Here is a 17,681-nt window from a genome sequence, read left to right on the forward strand (position 1 = left end):
TCAAAAAAGATAGAGTGCAGATTGCATTACTGCAAGAGACTCACCTCACAGATTCCGAACACCTAAAACTCAAACGTGATTGGGTGGGACAAATTTATTATTCCTCCTTTAACTCTAAAAGTAGAGGCGTCGCAATATTGGTCCATAAAAATCTACCATTCACGCTACATACTATTGTAAGGGATACGGACGGACGATTTATTTTGATTACTGGGCTTCTATATGGGGAATTAATTCTATTGGGAAGTGTTTATGCACCAAATACTTTTGATAGATCGTTCTATTCAAATTTTCTGGCAAAAACCTCCCCTGTGTGTCCGAACCACGTAATAATTGGTGGGGATTTTAACTGTGGCTTGAATCCTGAAACTGATTATAATCCACCAAAATCTCAACCATCTTCAAAAATGGCAAAGGCTACAACGGACCTTTGTTCAGATCTTGGTCTCTTTGATGCTTGGAGAGTTTGTAATCCACATGTGAAGGACTTCACATTTTTCTCACGCCCCCATTTTTCCTTTTCCAGAATTGACTACATGTTTGTTTCTGGATCTGTCCTTGACAGAACTCGGGGCTGTTTGATCCGCACATGTGCGCTTTCGGACCACTCATCAGTTTCAATGGAGCTATCACCACCTTATTATGACCCTTCGTCTAGACATTGGCGGCTAAACCCAGCTCTCCTTAGTGACCCTAAATTTGTAAAGTATTTAGAAGATCAGTGGGAACTCTATCTTTCTACAAATGACTTACCGGGGGTTAGTGCTTCTACTCTATGGGAGGCGGGTAAGGCATTTCTCAGGGGCTCCGTTATCTCTTTTACCTCGGCAAAAAAGAAGAGCAACTTAGCCAAACAATTAGTGCTTGAACGCGATATCACTGACTTGGAGAGGGAGTTTAAGAAATCCTCGTCTATTTCTGTGCTTCGGAAGTTGGATGCAGCTAGATCGGCCCTGGACCAACTGTTAACTCAGAAAGCGGAAACTGCAATATTCTATGCGAAGCATAGATTATTTGAATCAGGCAACAAACCTGGACGCTTGCTCGCCCGACTTGCCCAAGGGAAACGGGGCTCTTATGCAATACCCTCTCTAAAAGATAAGGCAGGTGTCTTACAGTTTGAGGCTAAACTTATCAGCAAAATAATGAAAGAGTTCTATCAAGACTTATATTCCCCTGAGTGTCAAAATACTGTAGACGCCAGGAAACTGTTTCTTGACACTGTTAACCTCCCTATACTGTCGGAGGAAAGTCGATTGGATCTTTGCAGCCCTATCAGGGTGCAGGAGGTCTTGGATGCAATTAAATCCTTACAGAGCGGGAAGGCTCCGGGCCCTGATGGGTTTGGGCCAGAGTTTTATAAAAAAATGGCCAAACATGTGGCGGGTCCTTTGTTGGGAATGTATACAGAATCTCTTGAGAGGGGCGTGCTTCCACCCACCCTAAACCTTGCCCATATATCCCTGATCTTAAAGAAGGATAAACCCGCGGATCTGTGTACATCCTACAGACCTATAAGTCTACTTAGTGTGGATTGTAAGATTCTGTCCAAAATTTTATCCAGACGTTTGGAGGAGGTTCTGCCGGTTCTGATAAAGCCTGACCAGACGGGATTCGTCAAGAATAGATACTCCCGCTCCAATGTCCACCGACTCATAAATGTTGCGCAGTTCTCTCAGAACACCAATTATAGGGCTCTTGCGATCTCTTTGGATGCTGAGAAAGCATTTGATCGGGTGGAGTGGGAATATCTATTTGATGTTTTGGACAGGTTTGGTTTGGGATCTGAATTTGTCAAGTGGGTCAAACTGCTGTATGGGGCCCCAGCTGCAGGGGTCTTGGTTAATGGCTCGGTCTCGGATGTCTTCCCACTGGGTAGGGGAACGCGGCAAGGATGCCCCCTCTCTCCCCTGTTGTTTGCACTTGCTCTGGAGCCACTGGCAGAGGCTATAAGAACTGATCCTGAGATCTGTGGGGTGACCTTGTCGAATACTGAATACAGGATTTCCCTTTATGCAGATGACGTGTTGCTCTTTCTCACTAAGCCAGAAACTTCTATTCCTGCACTGACACATATCATCAACCAATTTGGCCTCTTCTCAGGGTATAAGATAAATTATGATAAATCTGAAGCTTTGCCACTGGGTGACGGGGGGAGGTGGGACGCTCCTCCTAATTTCCCTTTCAGGTGGTCGACCACGGGTTTCACATATTTAGGTATCAGGGTGTCCGCAGACACAGCAGAGTTGTACAAGTTGAACTTCAAGCCGATTGTGGCCTCAATCAAGAATGACCTCAATAGGTGGTTTGACCTCCCCCTGTCTTGGACGGGTAGAATAAGTTTAATCAAGATGAATGTGCTACCCAGAATATTATACCCCATTCAAATGTTGCCTCTCAGGATCAACAGAAAAACATTCATAGAGATTGAGGGATGTCTTTCTAAATTCATATGGCGTGGGAAGAAATCTAGACTAAAGATACAGATTTTACAACTGCCCACGGATGAGGGGGGTCAGGCACTGCCTAACTTTTTATATTACTACTGGGCTTGCCATGCACAAATAATCTCAGGGTGGTTACATTCCTTCCTTCACCGGGGCGAACCATCGGTAGATGCCTGGTGCTGTGACCCTCTCTCACCTCTTAGTCTCTTATCCACTGACCTGGCGGACCTCCCTCTTGGTGTCAGAACTAATTCCGTCTTGATGCCCACTTTAAAGGTTTGGCGTGATATTACTGCCCACGTCGGAAGAAGAGGTTTCTCTAGTGCACTGCAGCCTCTAACTAGGAATAAAGCTTTCCCCCCGGGTATTGGCATTAATATATTTGATGATTGGTATTCCAAAGGTATAAGATTTATTTGTGATCTGTTCGAAAGGGGTAGTTTTATGGCCTTTAATCAAGTTCAAGTTAAGGCAAGGCAAGGCAAGTTTATTTGTATAGCACAATTCAACAACAAGGTGATTCAAAGTGCTTTACAGAGACATTAGAAACAAGAACAAATAAAAAGCATGATTTAAAATTGATTAAAACAAGCAAATAACCTAACTAACTAATTAACAAACAAACAAACAAAACAGTATATAAAATCAAAACAGATAAAATCAGAACAGTAGATAAAATCAGTAGTTAAATGTAAGTTTTGAAATTTAAGCTTAAAGTGTGGATTTGGTGCTTTATTCAAATGCAGCTGAGAACAGGTGAGTCTTCAACCTGGATTTAAATAAACTGAGTGTTTCAGCTGATCTGAGGCTTTCTGGGAGTTTGTTCCAGATATAAGGAGCATAAAAGCTGAATGCAGCTTCTCCGTGTCTGGTTCTGACTCTGGGAACTGATAAAAGACCGGATCCAGATGACCTGAGGGATCTGGATGGTTCATACTGGGTCAGGAGGTCATTGATGTATTTTGGTCCTAAACCATTCAGAGCTTTATAGGCCAGCATCAGAACTTTAAAGTCTATCCTCTGACGGACAGGCAGCCAGTGTAAGGACCTCAGAGCTGGACTGATGTGGTCCACTTTTTTGGTCTTAGTGAGGACTCGAGCAGCAGAGTTCTGAATGAGCTGTAGTTGTCTGACTGATTTTTTAGGTAGACCTGTAAAGATGCTGTTACAGTAATCAAGCCTACTAAAGATGAATGCATGGACTAGTTTTTCCAGGTCCTGTTGAGACATCAGATCTTTTATCCTTGATATATTCTTGAGGTGATAGTAAGCTGACTTTGTTATTGTCTTAATGTGTTTTTCTAAGTTTAGGTCTGCATCCATCACTACACCCAAATTTCTCGCCTGGTTTGTGGTTTTTAGATGTATAGATTGAAGTTCTCTGGTGACCTGTAATCGTTTTTCTTTGGCGCCAAGGACTATTACCTCAGTTTTGTTTTTGTTTAGCTGGAGAAAATTGTGGCACAACCAGTCATTGATTTCCTCAATGCATTTACCAAGAGCCTGTACAGGGCCTCGGTCTCCTGGTGACATTGTGATATATATTTGTGTGTCATCTGCATAGCTGTGATAGTTTATTTTGTTGTTGTTTATAATCTGTGCCAGTGGGAGCATGTAGATGTTAAACAGAAGGGGTCCCAAGATGGAACCTTGGGGAACTCCACATGTGATACTTGTCTGCTCAGATGTGAAGTTACCTATTGATACAAAGTATTTCCTGTTTTCTACGTATGTTTTGAACCAGTTTAGTACAGTTCCTGAAAGACCTGTCCAGTTCTCCAGTCGTTTGAGTAATATGTTGTGGTCAACTGTATCAAATGCTGCACTGAGATCCAGTAAAACTAGGACTGACATTTTTCCGCTGTCTGTATTCAGACATATGTCATTAAACACTTTGGTCAGAGCGGTTTCAGTGCTGTGGTTCAGTCTAAAACCTGACTGGAAGGCATCGTAGCAATTATTCTGTTTTAAGAAGTAACTGAGCTGTTGAGAAACTGCTTTTTCAATGATCTTACTTAAAAACGGGAGATTTGAGATCGGCCTGTAGTTGTTCATTTGTGTCTTGTCAAGATTGTCCTTTTTCAGTATAGGTTTGATTACAGCAGTTTTTAGTGATTCTGGAAACACACCTGATAATAAAGAAAAGTTGACGATCTGTAACAGGTCTGACTCTAAAGTCTTTGAGACCTTTTTGAAAAAACTTGTTGGCAGGACATCTAAACAGCAGGAGGAGGAGTTCAGTTTACCTAAGATGTCCTCCAGGTCTTTGCTGTTAATAGGTTGAAACTGTTTCATGGTGTTTAAACAGTTTTTTGGTGGACACAGTACATATCCTGGATCTGCTGTTGATGTACCAATTGCTTGTCTAATTTTTTGGATTTTTTCAGTGAAGAATTTGGCAAAGTCATTGCAGGCCATGGTCGAATGAAGTTCAGCTGCCACTGACACAGGAGGGTTTGTTAGCCTGTCAACTGTAGAAAATAAGACCCGAGCATTATGGCTGTTTTTAGTGATGATGTCAGAGAAGTAGGACCTCCTTGCATTCCTCAGTTGTAAATTATAATTGTGAAGTTTCTCTTTATAAATGTCATAATGAACCTGGAGGTTTGTTTTTCTCCATCTGCGCTCAGCTTTCCTACACTCTCTTTTTTCTTTTTTCACCAGTGTGGAGTTTCTCCATGGAGACTTTTTCCTTCCAGAGATAACCTTCACCTTAATGGGAGCAATAGTGTCCATTACATTTAACATGTTAGCATTGAAGCTATTGACGAGCTCATTGACTGACCCTCTGGGCAGGTCAGGTGTTAATGGGAAGACCTGGTTAAAAATTGCACTACTGTGTTCAGTTATACACCGTTTTGTGATCACTGTTGTTGATATATTTGTGTGGGCTGAGATTTTACTTTCAAAGAAAACACAGTAATGATCAGACAGGCCCACATCAGACACAGTAACCTTTGAAATGCTCAGGCCTTTGGAGATCAGTAGGTCAAGAGTGTGTCCTCTATTATGTGTGGCCTCTGTTACATGCTGAGTCAGCCCAAAGTTGCCCAGAGTGTTACTCAGGTCTTTAGTCCCTTTGTCCTGAGGGTTGTCCACATGAATGTTAAAATCCCCAGCAATAATTACACAGTCAAAAAGTATAAAGAGAGCGACTGTAAATATTTATTGCACTGCTAATTTGTTATGTTGATTTAAAAATGTCATAATTAGTCCTAAATGTGATTGTATGCTTTTCTAACATGGACGAGGTTTGCCTTTTCATGTACACAATAAGTTAATAAAGTTAAGTATAATTTACCACAGAAACACTTCTTTGGATTCCTGCAAGTAAGGCATTATGTGAACTCCCTTAAATTTCCAGCCAATCAACCAGTTTTGAACCCTGTTGAAAGCTTTCTTCTCAAAGTTAACGAGGAAATGACTACAAAAAAGAAATTTATTTCTCTTTGTTATGGGAAATTGTTGTCTTTGAACTTTATAACCACTGATAAGGCCAGGGTTCGGTGGGAAACCGACCTTGAAGCTCAGGTTGGTGCGGAAGCATGGTCCAAAACTTTCAGATCTGCCATGAAATTGTTTCCCTGTAACAGACTAAAGGAAAGCCAGTACAGAATCTTACATAGACTACAGCGTACGCCGGAGTTCCTAAATAAAATTCACCCTCAGATTTCTGCTCTTTGTGTGAAGTGCAATACGGCTGTAGGGACCTATTACCACTGCATATGGCAATGTCCTTTAATTACTAGATTTTGGAAGAATATTGCTATAGAGCTTTGCTCTATTTTCCACCGAACGATCCCACTGAACCCTATGCTGTTCGTTCTGGGTCTATCTATAGAAGGGCTCTCTCTGTCTTCTGTACAGATGCTTTTGTTAAGTAAACTTTTACATTTGGCGAGGCGATGTGTACTGTTTCAATGGATTCAGAGACAGCCTCCTACTGTTACACAGTGGTACAGAGAACTGCTCAGGGTGCTGCCGATGGAGCGCCTCAGTGCCATCATAAAGGGCAATTGTAATGCATTCTGTAGCATATGGCAGCCTCTGCTTGATCACCTACCTCATGACCTTACTGTGCTATTACATAAAGGGGACTCGCAGTTTGTTTTTAAACACACTGATTAATGTCTGTGTTTCCCCCCCCCTTTTTTTTTTTTTTTTTTTTTTTTTTTTTAATTTATTTTTATTTTTTTTTTTTATTTATTGTTTCCCTTGACTTCGAATGTGAAACGCTTTACATATTTTGTCCCAGGCGTGTGTACTGGTAACTCATATACCTGCATTTGCTTTGTTATTTTTTTTTTTTTTTTTTTTGTGCTTGGCTGTGCTGACTTGTTGCTGTTCGTGTTGTTCTGACAAAATCAATAAATCATCGTCTCAAAAAAAAAGCTCCAATTGAACTTTAATGACAGATCACAGGCAGTGAAAAGATATGCTGTCATCGTTTATACTATGGCTTTGCCCACCCCTAGTCTCTTCTCTTTCTTCCCTGGGGAATATATTAAGTGCTTTGCTTGGTATCTCGCTTACCATGAGGGATTATGACAGCACCAATGCACCACTAAAGCAATTATATTCCAGATATGGAGGAAATGTAACTGAAAGTGAGAAGGATGTCAAAGAATAGCAAGATGCAGAGAAACCAAATGAAGGAGCGATGAAAGAGCTATATGACAAGAAGTGCAGAGGAAAAACAGGCTGTCAGGAAGCACCGGTTGAAACAAAATGGCAAATTTCAAACAAAACAATTACAGCTGTTGATCTCCATTAACTGATTACATTTTGGTATTTAAGTCAGGAATAAATAAAGTTAAAAGTGCCCTTGATATCTCAAACCCAAGGTGGTGTGCTCGAAGCTACAGAATTTAGTTTCTGGTGATGCAAGTGGAAAAAAAAAAAAAAAAGTAGAAAATCACTGAATTTGTTCTCTAGTCTTGCTTGAAAAGTGACTTTCATCAAAATATTAAAGTTATGTTGGCGTTAGAGTGTTTGCTCATCAGTTTAACCGTCATTTCAGCTTTAAAGTATTTGTAATAGTAAACGCAGCCAAATTCAGGGTCGTCGCGATGCAAGAATTTCAAACCTTGACTGCAACACCCGGGTCGATTGTAAAAATTACGAGGCATAATGTGTTAAGCTACAGCCTGGATTTTTTCCTGTTTATTCGTTAAGGCAGACTGCTACCATTGATGGTAAACTTTTTTAACTTCAATCAGGGACTTTGAAGAGAAACATAACACATTTTAGACACAAATAACCATTATCCTGCTAAATTACCACTGTTGTTAACATTATACAGAGGCAATACTGATAATGTGAGAGCGAGGCATCAAATGTTATCGGTACCACTTTATTGTTAGCCATAGCTGCTACCTTAGTGATAACTTGAAGCTAAAGGAGGCGAAAATGGCACTGTTGCAAATCTAACCTAATCCAAAAATACAAACAAAAATAGCCACCATCACACTTTCAGTATTTTAGTAATAAAAAGGTACCGTAATTATCCGTTCTGGTGGTATCACTCTTCTCTTTCTCTAAAGAAATAGCATTTGCTATCTATAAAAATCAGGACCCAGAGGGATGAACACCAAACTGATGTTACATTTTATTTTATTTATTACACTATTGTGGCTGAAATAACTTGGGTATCTTATGAATCTACAGAGAATAATCAAAAAGAATAAAAAAAACAAACAAACATGATTTTGTTTCTCAGGCTCATAATTATACTGCTCTGGTTTGACTCCATGTGCAAAAAGAAAGGTTAAAAAATAAAAAAAAAAGAGTACATAAAGCTTCCTGCTTTGCACCCAACAACAGCTGTCACGGTAAGCAGTTTGTGAACACAGAAAAGCATTTAGCATGAACAGGCTGATACCTTATTATCTACAACAAAGTATCCATGAATATTGATTTTAAAGATTCCTGATGAACAGAAACACAGATGTGTAAATGAGAAGCTTTTCACTAGAAAGTTTTCTCAATCAGTTTAAAAGTTGATGGTGTCAGGATGGTATTCACAGCTTCAGCAGTTCCCGAGGACTTACTGATGCTGTTCTGCAAAAACATCTATTTTCAGTAATTGGGGAAAATTGAACCAAGTTACTAACACAACAGAGAGACAAAAACAGGCAATTTAAATAAAGTTTAACTTATTAAAAGAGTGCTGGAGGGACACAGCAGCAAAAATCCAACAAAGTAAAAACCCTGCAGGGTAAGTTAAAAATGCTGCCTGACCTGGTGCAAAGTGTGTTTGCGTTTGTCAACAAACTGAAGCTGTTCAAGACACATATTCAAAAGGTAGATTTATCGCATTTTCCCCACTCTGCTAAAAGCCAGCGGGCAAGTCGCCAGCGCTGCCCTGAGTAAGCAAAGAGCCAGATATGAAACGCTGGTTGAAAACTTGCACGAAAGCTTTGTGACCCGGTTTCATGATCTACAATTGAAAAGGCCACAGATTGTGTTCCTCATCGACCCATTTAATGCACAGATGGACTGTTTGAAAGTCCTGCTAGTCACAGGTGAAGCTGTGGCTGAGTTGGAGATGATCGATCTTTGTAAGGAGGACCAATTGAAACCTGCTTTAAGGGAAGGGACCATTAAGTTCTGGAAAAGTGTGCCAATGGAAAAATACCCCAATGTCAAACGGGCTGCGCTTAAGATACTGTCAATGTTTGGGTCAACATACGTCTGCAAGTCTGTGTTTTCTACCCTAAAACATGTGAAATCAAAGCATCGACCTGTTCTGACTGACACTCATTGCTTCGAGTGGCAACAACGGAATACAAGCCAGATTTGAAGAGGATTGTTCAAGGCAAGGAAAAAAGTGGCTCTTGGTCTCTGACTGGTTGACCACCCCTGCTCTATGCGACTGCGACTCAGGCCTTAAGGGCCCATTAAGTTCACCATTTTCACTCAGCAGCAGACAACAAAAGTGACGTCCCATCCGGTGGTACAAGCCGCACTTTGGTGTTCTTTTTGGCTGGTTGTGCAACTCTCCGTTTTAATGATATATCAGTAAAGAAGCTATACAGAGGCCATGTTGCAACAGTCTCGAAAGATGAGGCTTTCTGGAAGGGAAACAAAATACAAGCTCAGGGGAAAAATTTAACCTCTGTGACTTCATTGCTTCCAGTCTTGTCTTCTTTTGCTGTACCTGTGCTGATCTGGAGGTTTCGTCTGAGTGGCGACATCTGTCTTTCTGGAGAATACTGCAGTGAGTTCTCATGCCTTCAGCGCTGATATAAACAGTACAGAACTGTGGCAGCATCTATTTTTACTCCTCTACAACCAGATACACACTTTAACTTTTTCTTCTTTTTGAAAGTGGCCTATGAGCTATTAACACCTAACAATGAGGCACCAAGTCACATAAGCTTGAAACACACCTTGTGTTTACCTGAGACAGCAGTGGCATCTGATAGAAGGTGACTAGAGCGTGTTTAATAAAAGCAATCGAAACCAAAGGAAACTGCAGGGTCCGCGACAGTGAGCACAAATATTGTTATATGTTCTTGTTTACTCCAGAGGACTTAGTTAAAAATATCTGTACCACAATATTAACTACCTACAAATGCAGACAGAGCTAAACCGGGACTAATAAGGACAATGGCAATTCACAACCTTAATCACCAAGAAACATCGGTGATAAAAAGATGTTATCGGCACAGCTACAGAGCCCTTCTGCTGCCATTAATTATAAGATGATGAGAAAAGAGGGGTCAGCACATTAAAAATTCAATTTTAGCAGCGGTAACAAAGATGACCTGAAGCTAAGTCTCCCACAACAGATGGGAATAGTTTGATTACAGAATCATCTATTTATTATTAGGATTTCTTTTAGCTCATGCCTCTTCGAAGCTGCCATCCTTATGAGAAGACGCAACATGATTTTGGCACGCAGAAAACGCCACAAGCAACATGGTGATTTGCATTAATTCTAGGAGTCAATATTCAGCAAATAGTGGTACAAACGACAGTCCATTCACACATATCTAATGTCTATTAACAGCCAAGAGATATTGGATATCATTGCAACTGTCACCTCATTTGCAAAGACAGACAAGTCTCTGGTGAAATGCCAGATCGGTCACACTCATTTCATGGCTCATTAATGCAATTATGCAGCATTTATCTGTTAATGAATAATGTGTTTGTGTCAGTCTGTGTGCCTTTCTGATAATATAGTGCAATAACAACGTTAGTTTATTCCTCAAAGCCATAATTTTACAGAAAAGTCTCATTTGTTGGTCACAAGCAGAAACCAGCCAGTTTGCCCTGCAGTTTACAGAGGCTCAAAGCTTTGAACGACGACAAACAAAACCTCTGACCCCCCCTAGGATCAGCGTTCAGTTCAACAGCCACCAAAGTGGCTTCTTTTTCCTCACTGCCGGTAGTGTCAATAAAAAGGGTCAACAGTAAAGTTCAGGTCCAGGACAGAAGAAAAAAAAAGATAAAGACACAGAACAAAATGCAACAAAAAAGGTGGGTAAATGAAATAAAAACAAGACTTTTAAAGACACGAATGGGCTTTGTTGACAACTGTCCTATTAGTTAATGTGTCACTCCAATGCCAAACAGGTAGCGACAGTGATTAGCCCCAGCATTCAGAGACATAAAGAGCTGCCTGAGCCAACAATGGCTAACAAGGCTGTCTAGAGAAGCGAGGAGGGATAAAGGAAAGGAAATATCTAGGGGAGGACAGGAAGCCATCTGATAAATCACTGATAGGAAGAGAGCAAAGAGCAATAATGGCCGAACTCACCATTACATAGAGAAAGAAAGGAAAAGAGAGGCTTACTATTAAAGACACAGAGATAGGAACAGAGGCAGATACAGTCAATCAAATGACAAGACTGAAGAAAAAGAGCTGATAAAATGTCAGGGAAAAAAATCTGAAGGCGAAATTAACTGTTACAGGTGCAGCGCTCATAATGCCGGCCTAAACGAATAACTCGCTGCTGCAAAATGATAAACAATCACATTAGATTTATAACAGTCCCTGTGGTGTGTGGAATCTGTAATAAACTCATCAGTGTTTTTCCCTTTAGGTTTCAGAGCTCGAGGAAGGCTGACAAACGCGTCACATCATCACCATCTGTCACCAAATCACTGCTGGGCCAACTGGGAGTGCTGGGACAAGGTGAGGGGAGGGAGGAAGCCGTGTGGCCATCCTTATTATTAAGTCGGGCGGCTTTAGGCAGCAAGCTAACGAGTTATTGGGAGAGCAGAGTCGTAGGCAGGTGTTGAGCTCATAAAGTAGCTTTATGTGCATATGGGCAGTGTTGGAGCAGAACATGTACCCTCACACAAATATGAGCAAAACTCAATTTCCTGCCAAAATGACACACGAGCACATGGCTGAGTAAACTTGCAGTGTGACACACACAAAGACACATAAGCAACAAAATCTGTAAAGCTCACAAGTCCTCCGTTTGCTCCTGATATGCTTTGTTTCGATGTGAAAAAGAATTCTTATATAATGGGGGAGGTTTTCTAGCTGAATGGGTTTGCTTATTTTACACTGAAGAACTAATCACAAAGTCCAAATAAATGATAACACCAACACTTTTAGAAATCACCAAAAGTTCTTAAATTAAACCCGCAAAGCAAGTGTTAACAAATGCAAATACTATAAGATAGTTATGATCAATACTGACACAGAGCAGATACAGGACACAATCCACTCTATTTCTTTAGTCTGTGCAATTATGGTAAAACAGGCTCGTGTTGTTTTTCAGAGAAATGATTCAACTGACTTCCAGATGTTACATTTAGGCAAAAAGACTGCTGCCCCGAGCTCAATCCCTCCACCCTTCATTTCATGATTTGGAGACATCATCTATTATCTTGTTCAACTACAACACATACAAATCTTTGAACAACCATCCATAATTATATATATATACACACACACACACACACAAACATACAATGCTGTGAACCACTTCTCATTTCTTTATATTTTGCTTAAAAAAAAAAGAAAAAAAAAAGGGAAACATGCACATCTATGTATTGACACATGTGCAAAGGACTCAGTGGCACCGTGTCAAATGGAGCAACAAAGCCAGATTTGAAATCTTTGGTTCAAATTGTTGTCAGTATGTACAGAGAAGGTCAGGAGCCATCTGTGATACACGGTAAAGGCTGTGTCATGCTTTGGGGTTGCACTTCAGGCAGTGCTGTTTGAGAGCGTGTCAAAATGGGATGAATTATGAACACAGGAAAAGTACCATGAGATACTAATGCACCATGAGGTACTATCTGGAAAGCATCTGATTGGCAGCAACTTCATTTTTCAGCATGACAGTGATGCCAAACACACTGTCATCTTGACAAAACAGAACAGAACAATAGGCAGCAAACATCCAATGAAGCGCTTTGAACGTCCTTGAAGAAGCCCAGAGAGCTACTGCAACTGTACCCAAAGACTACTTAAAGAAATTACATGAAAAGAGAGTTCAGGCTGCTGAAGAATAAAGGTGATCATACCAAATACAGACTGTCGAGCTAGCTACAACTCTGTTTTTACTTTATAGACTGTGTCTCTTCCAAGTATGTTTGCACATTTCAATAAATTGCTGCAATTATTTCTCACTTTCCTAACAAAATATAAAGAATTAGTGGTGATTTAAGACAACTGCACAGTACTCTATGTAGGTTTATGTTGTGGTGACTGCTGGCTAAGAAAGAAACCTCCACATGTCTCCCTTAATGTACTTAAGCCTAAATAGGTTGCAACACTGACTGAGTCACTAGCGAGTGGTCATCATGAGTTCCTCTAGTTTCTATTCCCAAAGCGAGGATGCTCTGTTATGCTGCTAGTCCACAGAGATCTTGAAGTAAAAGTTCCTGGGATCATGGGAATCTAAGATTTCCCCTAGTGTTAAGGTGGCCTCCCGAAACTCCCAAATCTCATTAAAACCAATACAACAGTGGAAATAGAAAATCCAAAGCAAAAATAATGAAAAGCCACAAGAGGTGGGTTTATGAGCATGCACAATATAGAACTTGATCTTCTCCCGTCTTGTCCACCTGAGAGGAGAAATATAAAAAGTGCAGTTATTTGCAGAGCTACTTTCAGGTACTGGGTGCTAAACAAACCAATGAGTAGGCTACAAGTTCTTGTTCTTGAGCTTAAGTGTTGGCAATAAACTGACCAAGCTCTCAAGCTCGGCAGACTTAATTGCAAAGGTCTGCAAAATATTTCTCTAAACACATCTCTACACGAAAGCTGGAGCTCTGAAAAAGTCAGGGCGCTGATAGATTAAAAATGGATCGTTTATCACATAAATACGACTGATAATTGTTTCTTCGCTTTTCTATTATTATACTAATAATCTTTCGTCTATACGATTGGTCAGCCACACAAGGGTTTTTGGGTCCTGGAAACTTGTAAATATATTTAATATAAAAATGAGTTTAAAGTAACTATAGAGTAATCAGAAACTAAATTACTGTCACTGCTTACTGTTCGGTTTTTGACACAATCCCATCTACAGCCGGCCCTTCAGAGACAGATAAGAATCAAGAAGCCACATTAACTTGAAGCTGAAGAGGAAACCAATATTAATCTAATGCTGATGGGAAGCAGCTCTCTGTGACTTGCAATTTATTCCAGTTTTATTTGGTGCAGTTTGTCTGAAATAGGTCTGGCTGAGCTTCTCCAGCTGCCATTTCTCAGACACGACGGACATGATCAAAACTGATAAAAGAAAATAGAATCAGGGTGTTTGTGGACTGGCTGATGATTCACACTGAAGCTGCTGAGGAAAATTTGGACTATTTCTCCATCTTTCTCTTTCTCAATGATACAACTGCATCTTTCCAGCACTCCAAAGACATAGCATGGCAGGCTGAAGGCACGCCTCTCTCTCTCTCACACACACACACACACTTGGCAATGCTGGGTTGTCTCCCTTGTGACCAATTCATAGCTAGATCTTCACTGAAAACTGAAGAGCTGCAAATTGTTTCCCCTCTCCTCAGCTTAACTGCCAATTACCCAGATCTGACAATGGCCACTTTACCACCACACACACAGAAAGTAGCCTATATGAAGCTGAAACTAACATTCCTGTGGAGGATGCTACTCAGTGGCTGTACTTCTGTATCAGTCAAGCCAAAAAACCTGTTAGCCATCCAATCACACGTCTTCTTGTTACCACGTTAGCTTTTTTTTTAAACAATTTTTAATTGTTAAAAAAAAAAAGAAAAGAAAAAAAAAACAGCTGGCAGAAAGTCAAAGGGTGCAATTCAAGATTTCAAGGCTTTATTTCTCATCAGTGGTAAGAATAAATGGTGTCGGAGTTCATTTCCACAAGACTACATCCCTAATAAAGCACATTGCAGGGGTTTGAAAGACAAAACGTTGCGTTCCTTGTTGTTGGTGTTTAAAGGTTCTTGGATAAGACCCCTGTGACGCGCAGAGGGCGGACATTTCACAGGTGGAATGGGCGAGCTGGGACCAATTTCCCCACTCGAGTCACACACCCATAGTTGGTCAGATCGATCAAACCACACTGCACAAATTAATTAATATCACTGGTGGCATATTTCCAAAAAAAAATCCTAAAAGGAAACCAGCAGTGGATTAATCAGCGACACCAGAAAGATTTGATGCTATTAAGTACAAAGTCTTAGCCGATGACCCTTTCTTTAGCACCAAAGAGCCTTTAAACTCATTTCACAACACTGACAAAAAGATCAAAGGGGCCATTGAGAAAATGACTTTTACTTTGTTTTTAACATCTAAAACCATTCCTGTCTGCTGCGCTTCATCCCGATTTACGCACAGCAAACCATGGCAGCAATACGCGCTCGTTTCCTACAATAAAACGTTACATTTGAGCTTCCATCAGGACCCGAGAGTCACAACTGTTGCTCACTCCGCGCACCTCGCTCTGTGGCCAGGAGCTTTCTGAGCACACATCGCTCCATAAAAAAAGCCCGTCTGTTCGCATTAACAGGTGGATGCTGAGCAGAAAGCACACAAACACAAACTTACATGTTTAAGTTCTTGCATGCGGTCCTTCATGATTCCCCGTTTCGCCGGTAAATTGTCGTTATTCCCTCAGTTCCCGTTGTCTTCTGGGTGTATGTGACGGTGATGGAGCGGCGGGGCGGAGACCGACGGGTAGACGTGAGCTCGACCGAGAGGAAGAGGCGCGTCTGGCGGCAGCAAGGGGCGGTGATTTTCCCCCTTCGGTTCGGATGCTGGGATGGTGAGACCACTTTACAGAGCTGGGTGACGCGCAATAAAGGTGAAGCGAGGCCTTCCGCCGTTAACCCATTACTCACCCACAACTTCCTCAATCCGGACTAATTGACTTTATTTTATTTATTTTCTTCTTTATTCTTTTCGGAGCTCTTTTATTATTTTGGCTGCATATTTAGTCCGACTGCATGAAGGTTAGTTTGACACAAAAACCAAAAGCACTGGGAGCCTGCCTGAGGGGGGAAATTGTGTTGACTCTGGTGAGCAGGTTCGGAGATAACGCCCAGGTACTTTGCATTGTGCCAAAGCGAACAGCGACCCCTGTTGAAACAGACGGATATGGCAACAGTACAAGGAGCTCGAAATGACCCAGAAATATTGCCTTCAATAACATATTTTTGTATTTAAAGCTCCATTTGAGAAAATATAATTCAAAGAATTTATTTCTGTGTGTTTAGATGCTTGATAAACTCAATCTCACTACAACAATCCTGTTTTTTTTCCCCTTTAGTCAATATTTGTTGTTTCCTGAGCAAATTAAAATAAAGACAAGGTCCAAAGAAGCATTAAAAATAACTCTGTATTAGTAGAAATTTTGACATTATCACAATCTTCCAGCTGTTTTTTCTTAAGCATTTATTCAACTCTTGGGTGGGCTGGAGTCTGTGTCACTGGTCCTTTCCAGGCACAGAATCCCTGCAGTACCATACACCACTAAAAATGGTGCCAACATGGTGCAGCAATTTATTGAAATGTCACATACTGTATATAAAGCAAAAACAGAGCTTGTACAATTTTAACAAACTTCAAAGTCAGTAGTTAGTACGACGACGGTTATTCTTCAACACAGCCTGAACTCTCGTCGGCAGCTTTCTTGTTATTTCTTTAAGGAGTGTTCAGGAATAGTTCTCCAAGCTTCTCAAATCACATTCAAAGCTCTTCTATTGGATGCTGGCTGCCTTTTTGTTTTGTTCTCGGTCAAGTTGTTCCCACACTGTCCATCCATTCGCTACCGCTTATCCTTTTCACGGTCGTGGGGGGCGCTGGAGCCTATCCTAGCTGTCATAGGGCGAGAGGCGGGGTACACCCTGGACAGGTCGCCAGTCTGTCGCAGGGCTAACACATAGGGACAGACAACCATTCACATTCAGATTCACTCGCACATTCACACCTAGTGGCAATTTGAATTATCCAATTAACCTATCCCCACAAGTTGTTCCTACACTGCTTCAGTAAAATTGAGGTCCGGGCTCTGGGGAGGCCAATCCATGACCGATAAGTGTTCCATTTGTGCCCAGCAGAGGCTTTCCATATGATATTGCGCGCTGCAGCAAAATCTCACAGTACATTTCTGCGTTCATAATTTCATCAATTTTGACAAAATTGCCAACACCACGTTTTACAGACTGCTGTAGACATTCACTGTTGTGCATCTCTCCTGACCTCCTCCGTACATATTGATGACTGTCCTTGTGTAGTTTGGCATACCACACCCTTTTCTCCCCATTTCCTTTACCTAAGAACAACTTCTCGACAGCCACCTTTCCACTGAGCCTCTGATGAAGCTTCAACAAACAGTAGCTCCTGTGTTAGATCCTAGCCCATTTTTCATAAGGACATGACTGTCAGGTGGTGCTGCAGATAGTTTTTTTTTTTGTTTGTTTTTTTATGCGTAGATCTTTTTACGGGGAATCTTCTTACCTCTCAAACTGTTATCTTTGATGTTCTTCATAGATTCAGCTAAAGAAATGGGAACACATTTTAAGTTTGGGGTTTTTTTAGCAATGGGTTGCTAGTAACAAATATAAAATTGGTTCTTTGCCAACTTGTCTGTTATGTACAGACAAAACACTGGGTCATCTCTTGAATTAGATGCCTTCCTATGCTTGAATGATTCATAGGTCAGCATTTAAAAAAAAAAAAAAAAAAAAAAAAAAAAAAAAACATTCCTCTGAAAGTGGTCAGATAAAAAGGGCTGGACTCAAAAAGCTAAACAAAAGCAAAGAAATGCCAAG

At 40.8% G+C, this 17,681-nt stretch overlaps 1 protein-coding gene across 3 annotated transcripts in view; it reads right to left on the reverse strand.

The window, feature by feature from the left end:
• LOC146694088 (syntaxin-1A-like) overlaps window positions 1-15,937 on the reverse strand; it is a 106,785-nt gene extending 90,848 nt beyond the window's left edge. Inside the window, exon 1 of one of the 3 annotated variants that reach the window (XM_085430176.1) lies at window positions 15,457-15,934. In XM_085430176.1, coding sequence (XP_085286302.1) covers window positions 15,457-15,486 — 30 coding nt within the window. In that variant the 5' untranslated portion in view covers window positions 15,487-15,934. Of the gene's footprint in view, window positions 1-15,456 lie in introns of all 3 variants that reach the window. The other 2 variants (XM_085430177.1, XM_085430179.1) reach the window with 2 other exon arrangements.
• Between the last annotated feature and the right edge of the window lie 1,744 nt (window positions 15,938-17,681).

This window comes from Copadichromis virginalis, linkage group LG14 (assembly GCF_057382275.1).
Source record: "Copadichromis virginalis isolate Kocher_CV1m ecotype Utaka linkage group LG14, C_Virginalis_male_GT1.1, whole genome shotgun sequence".
In the NCBI taxonomy this organism is placed as follows: domain Eukaryota; kingdom Metazoa; phylum Chordata; class Actinopteri; order Cichliformes; family Cichlidae; genus Copadichromis; species Copadichromis virginalis.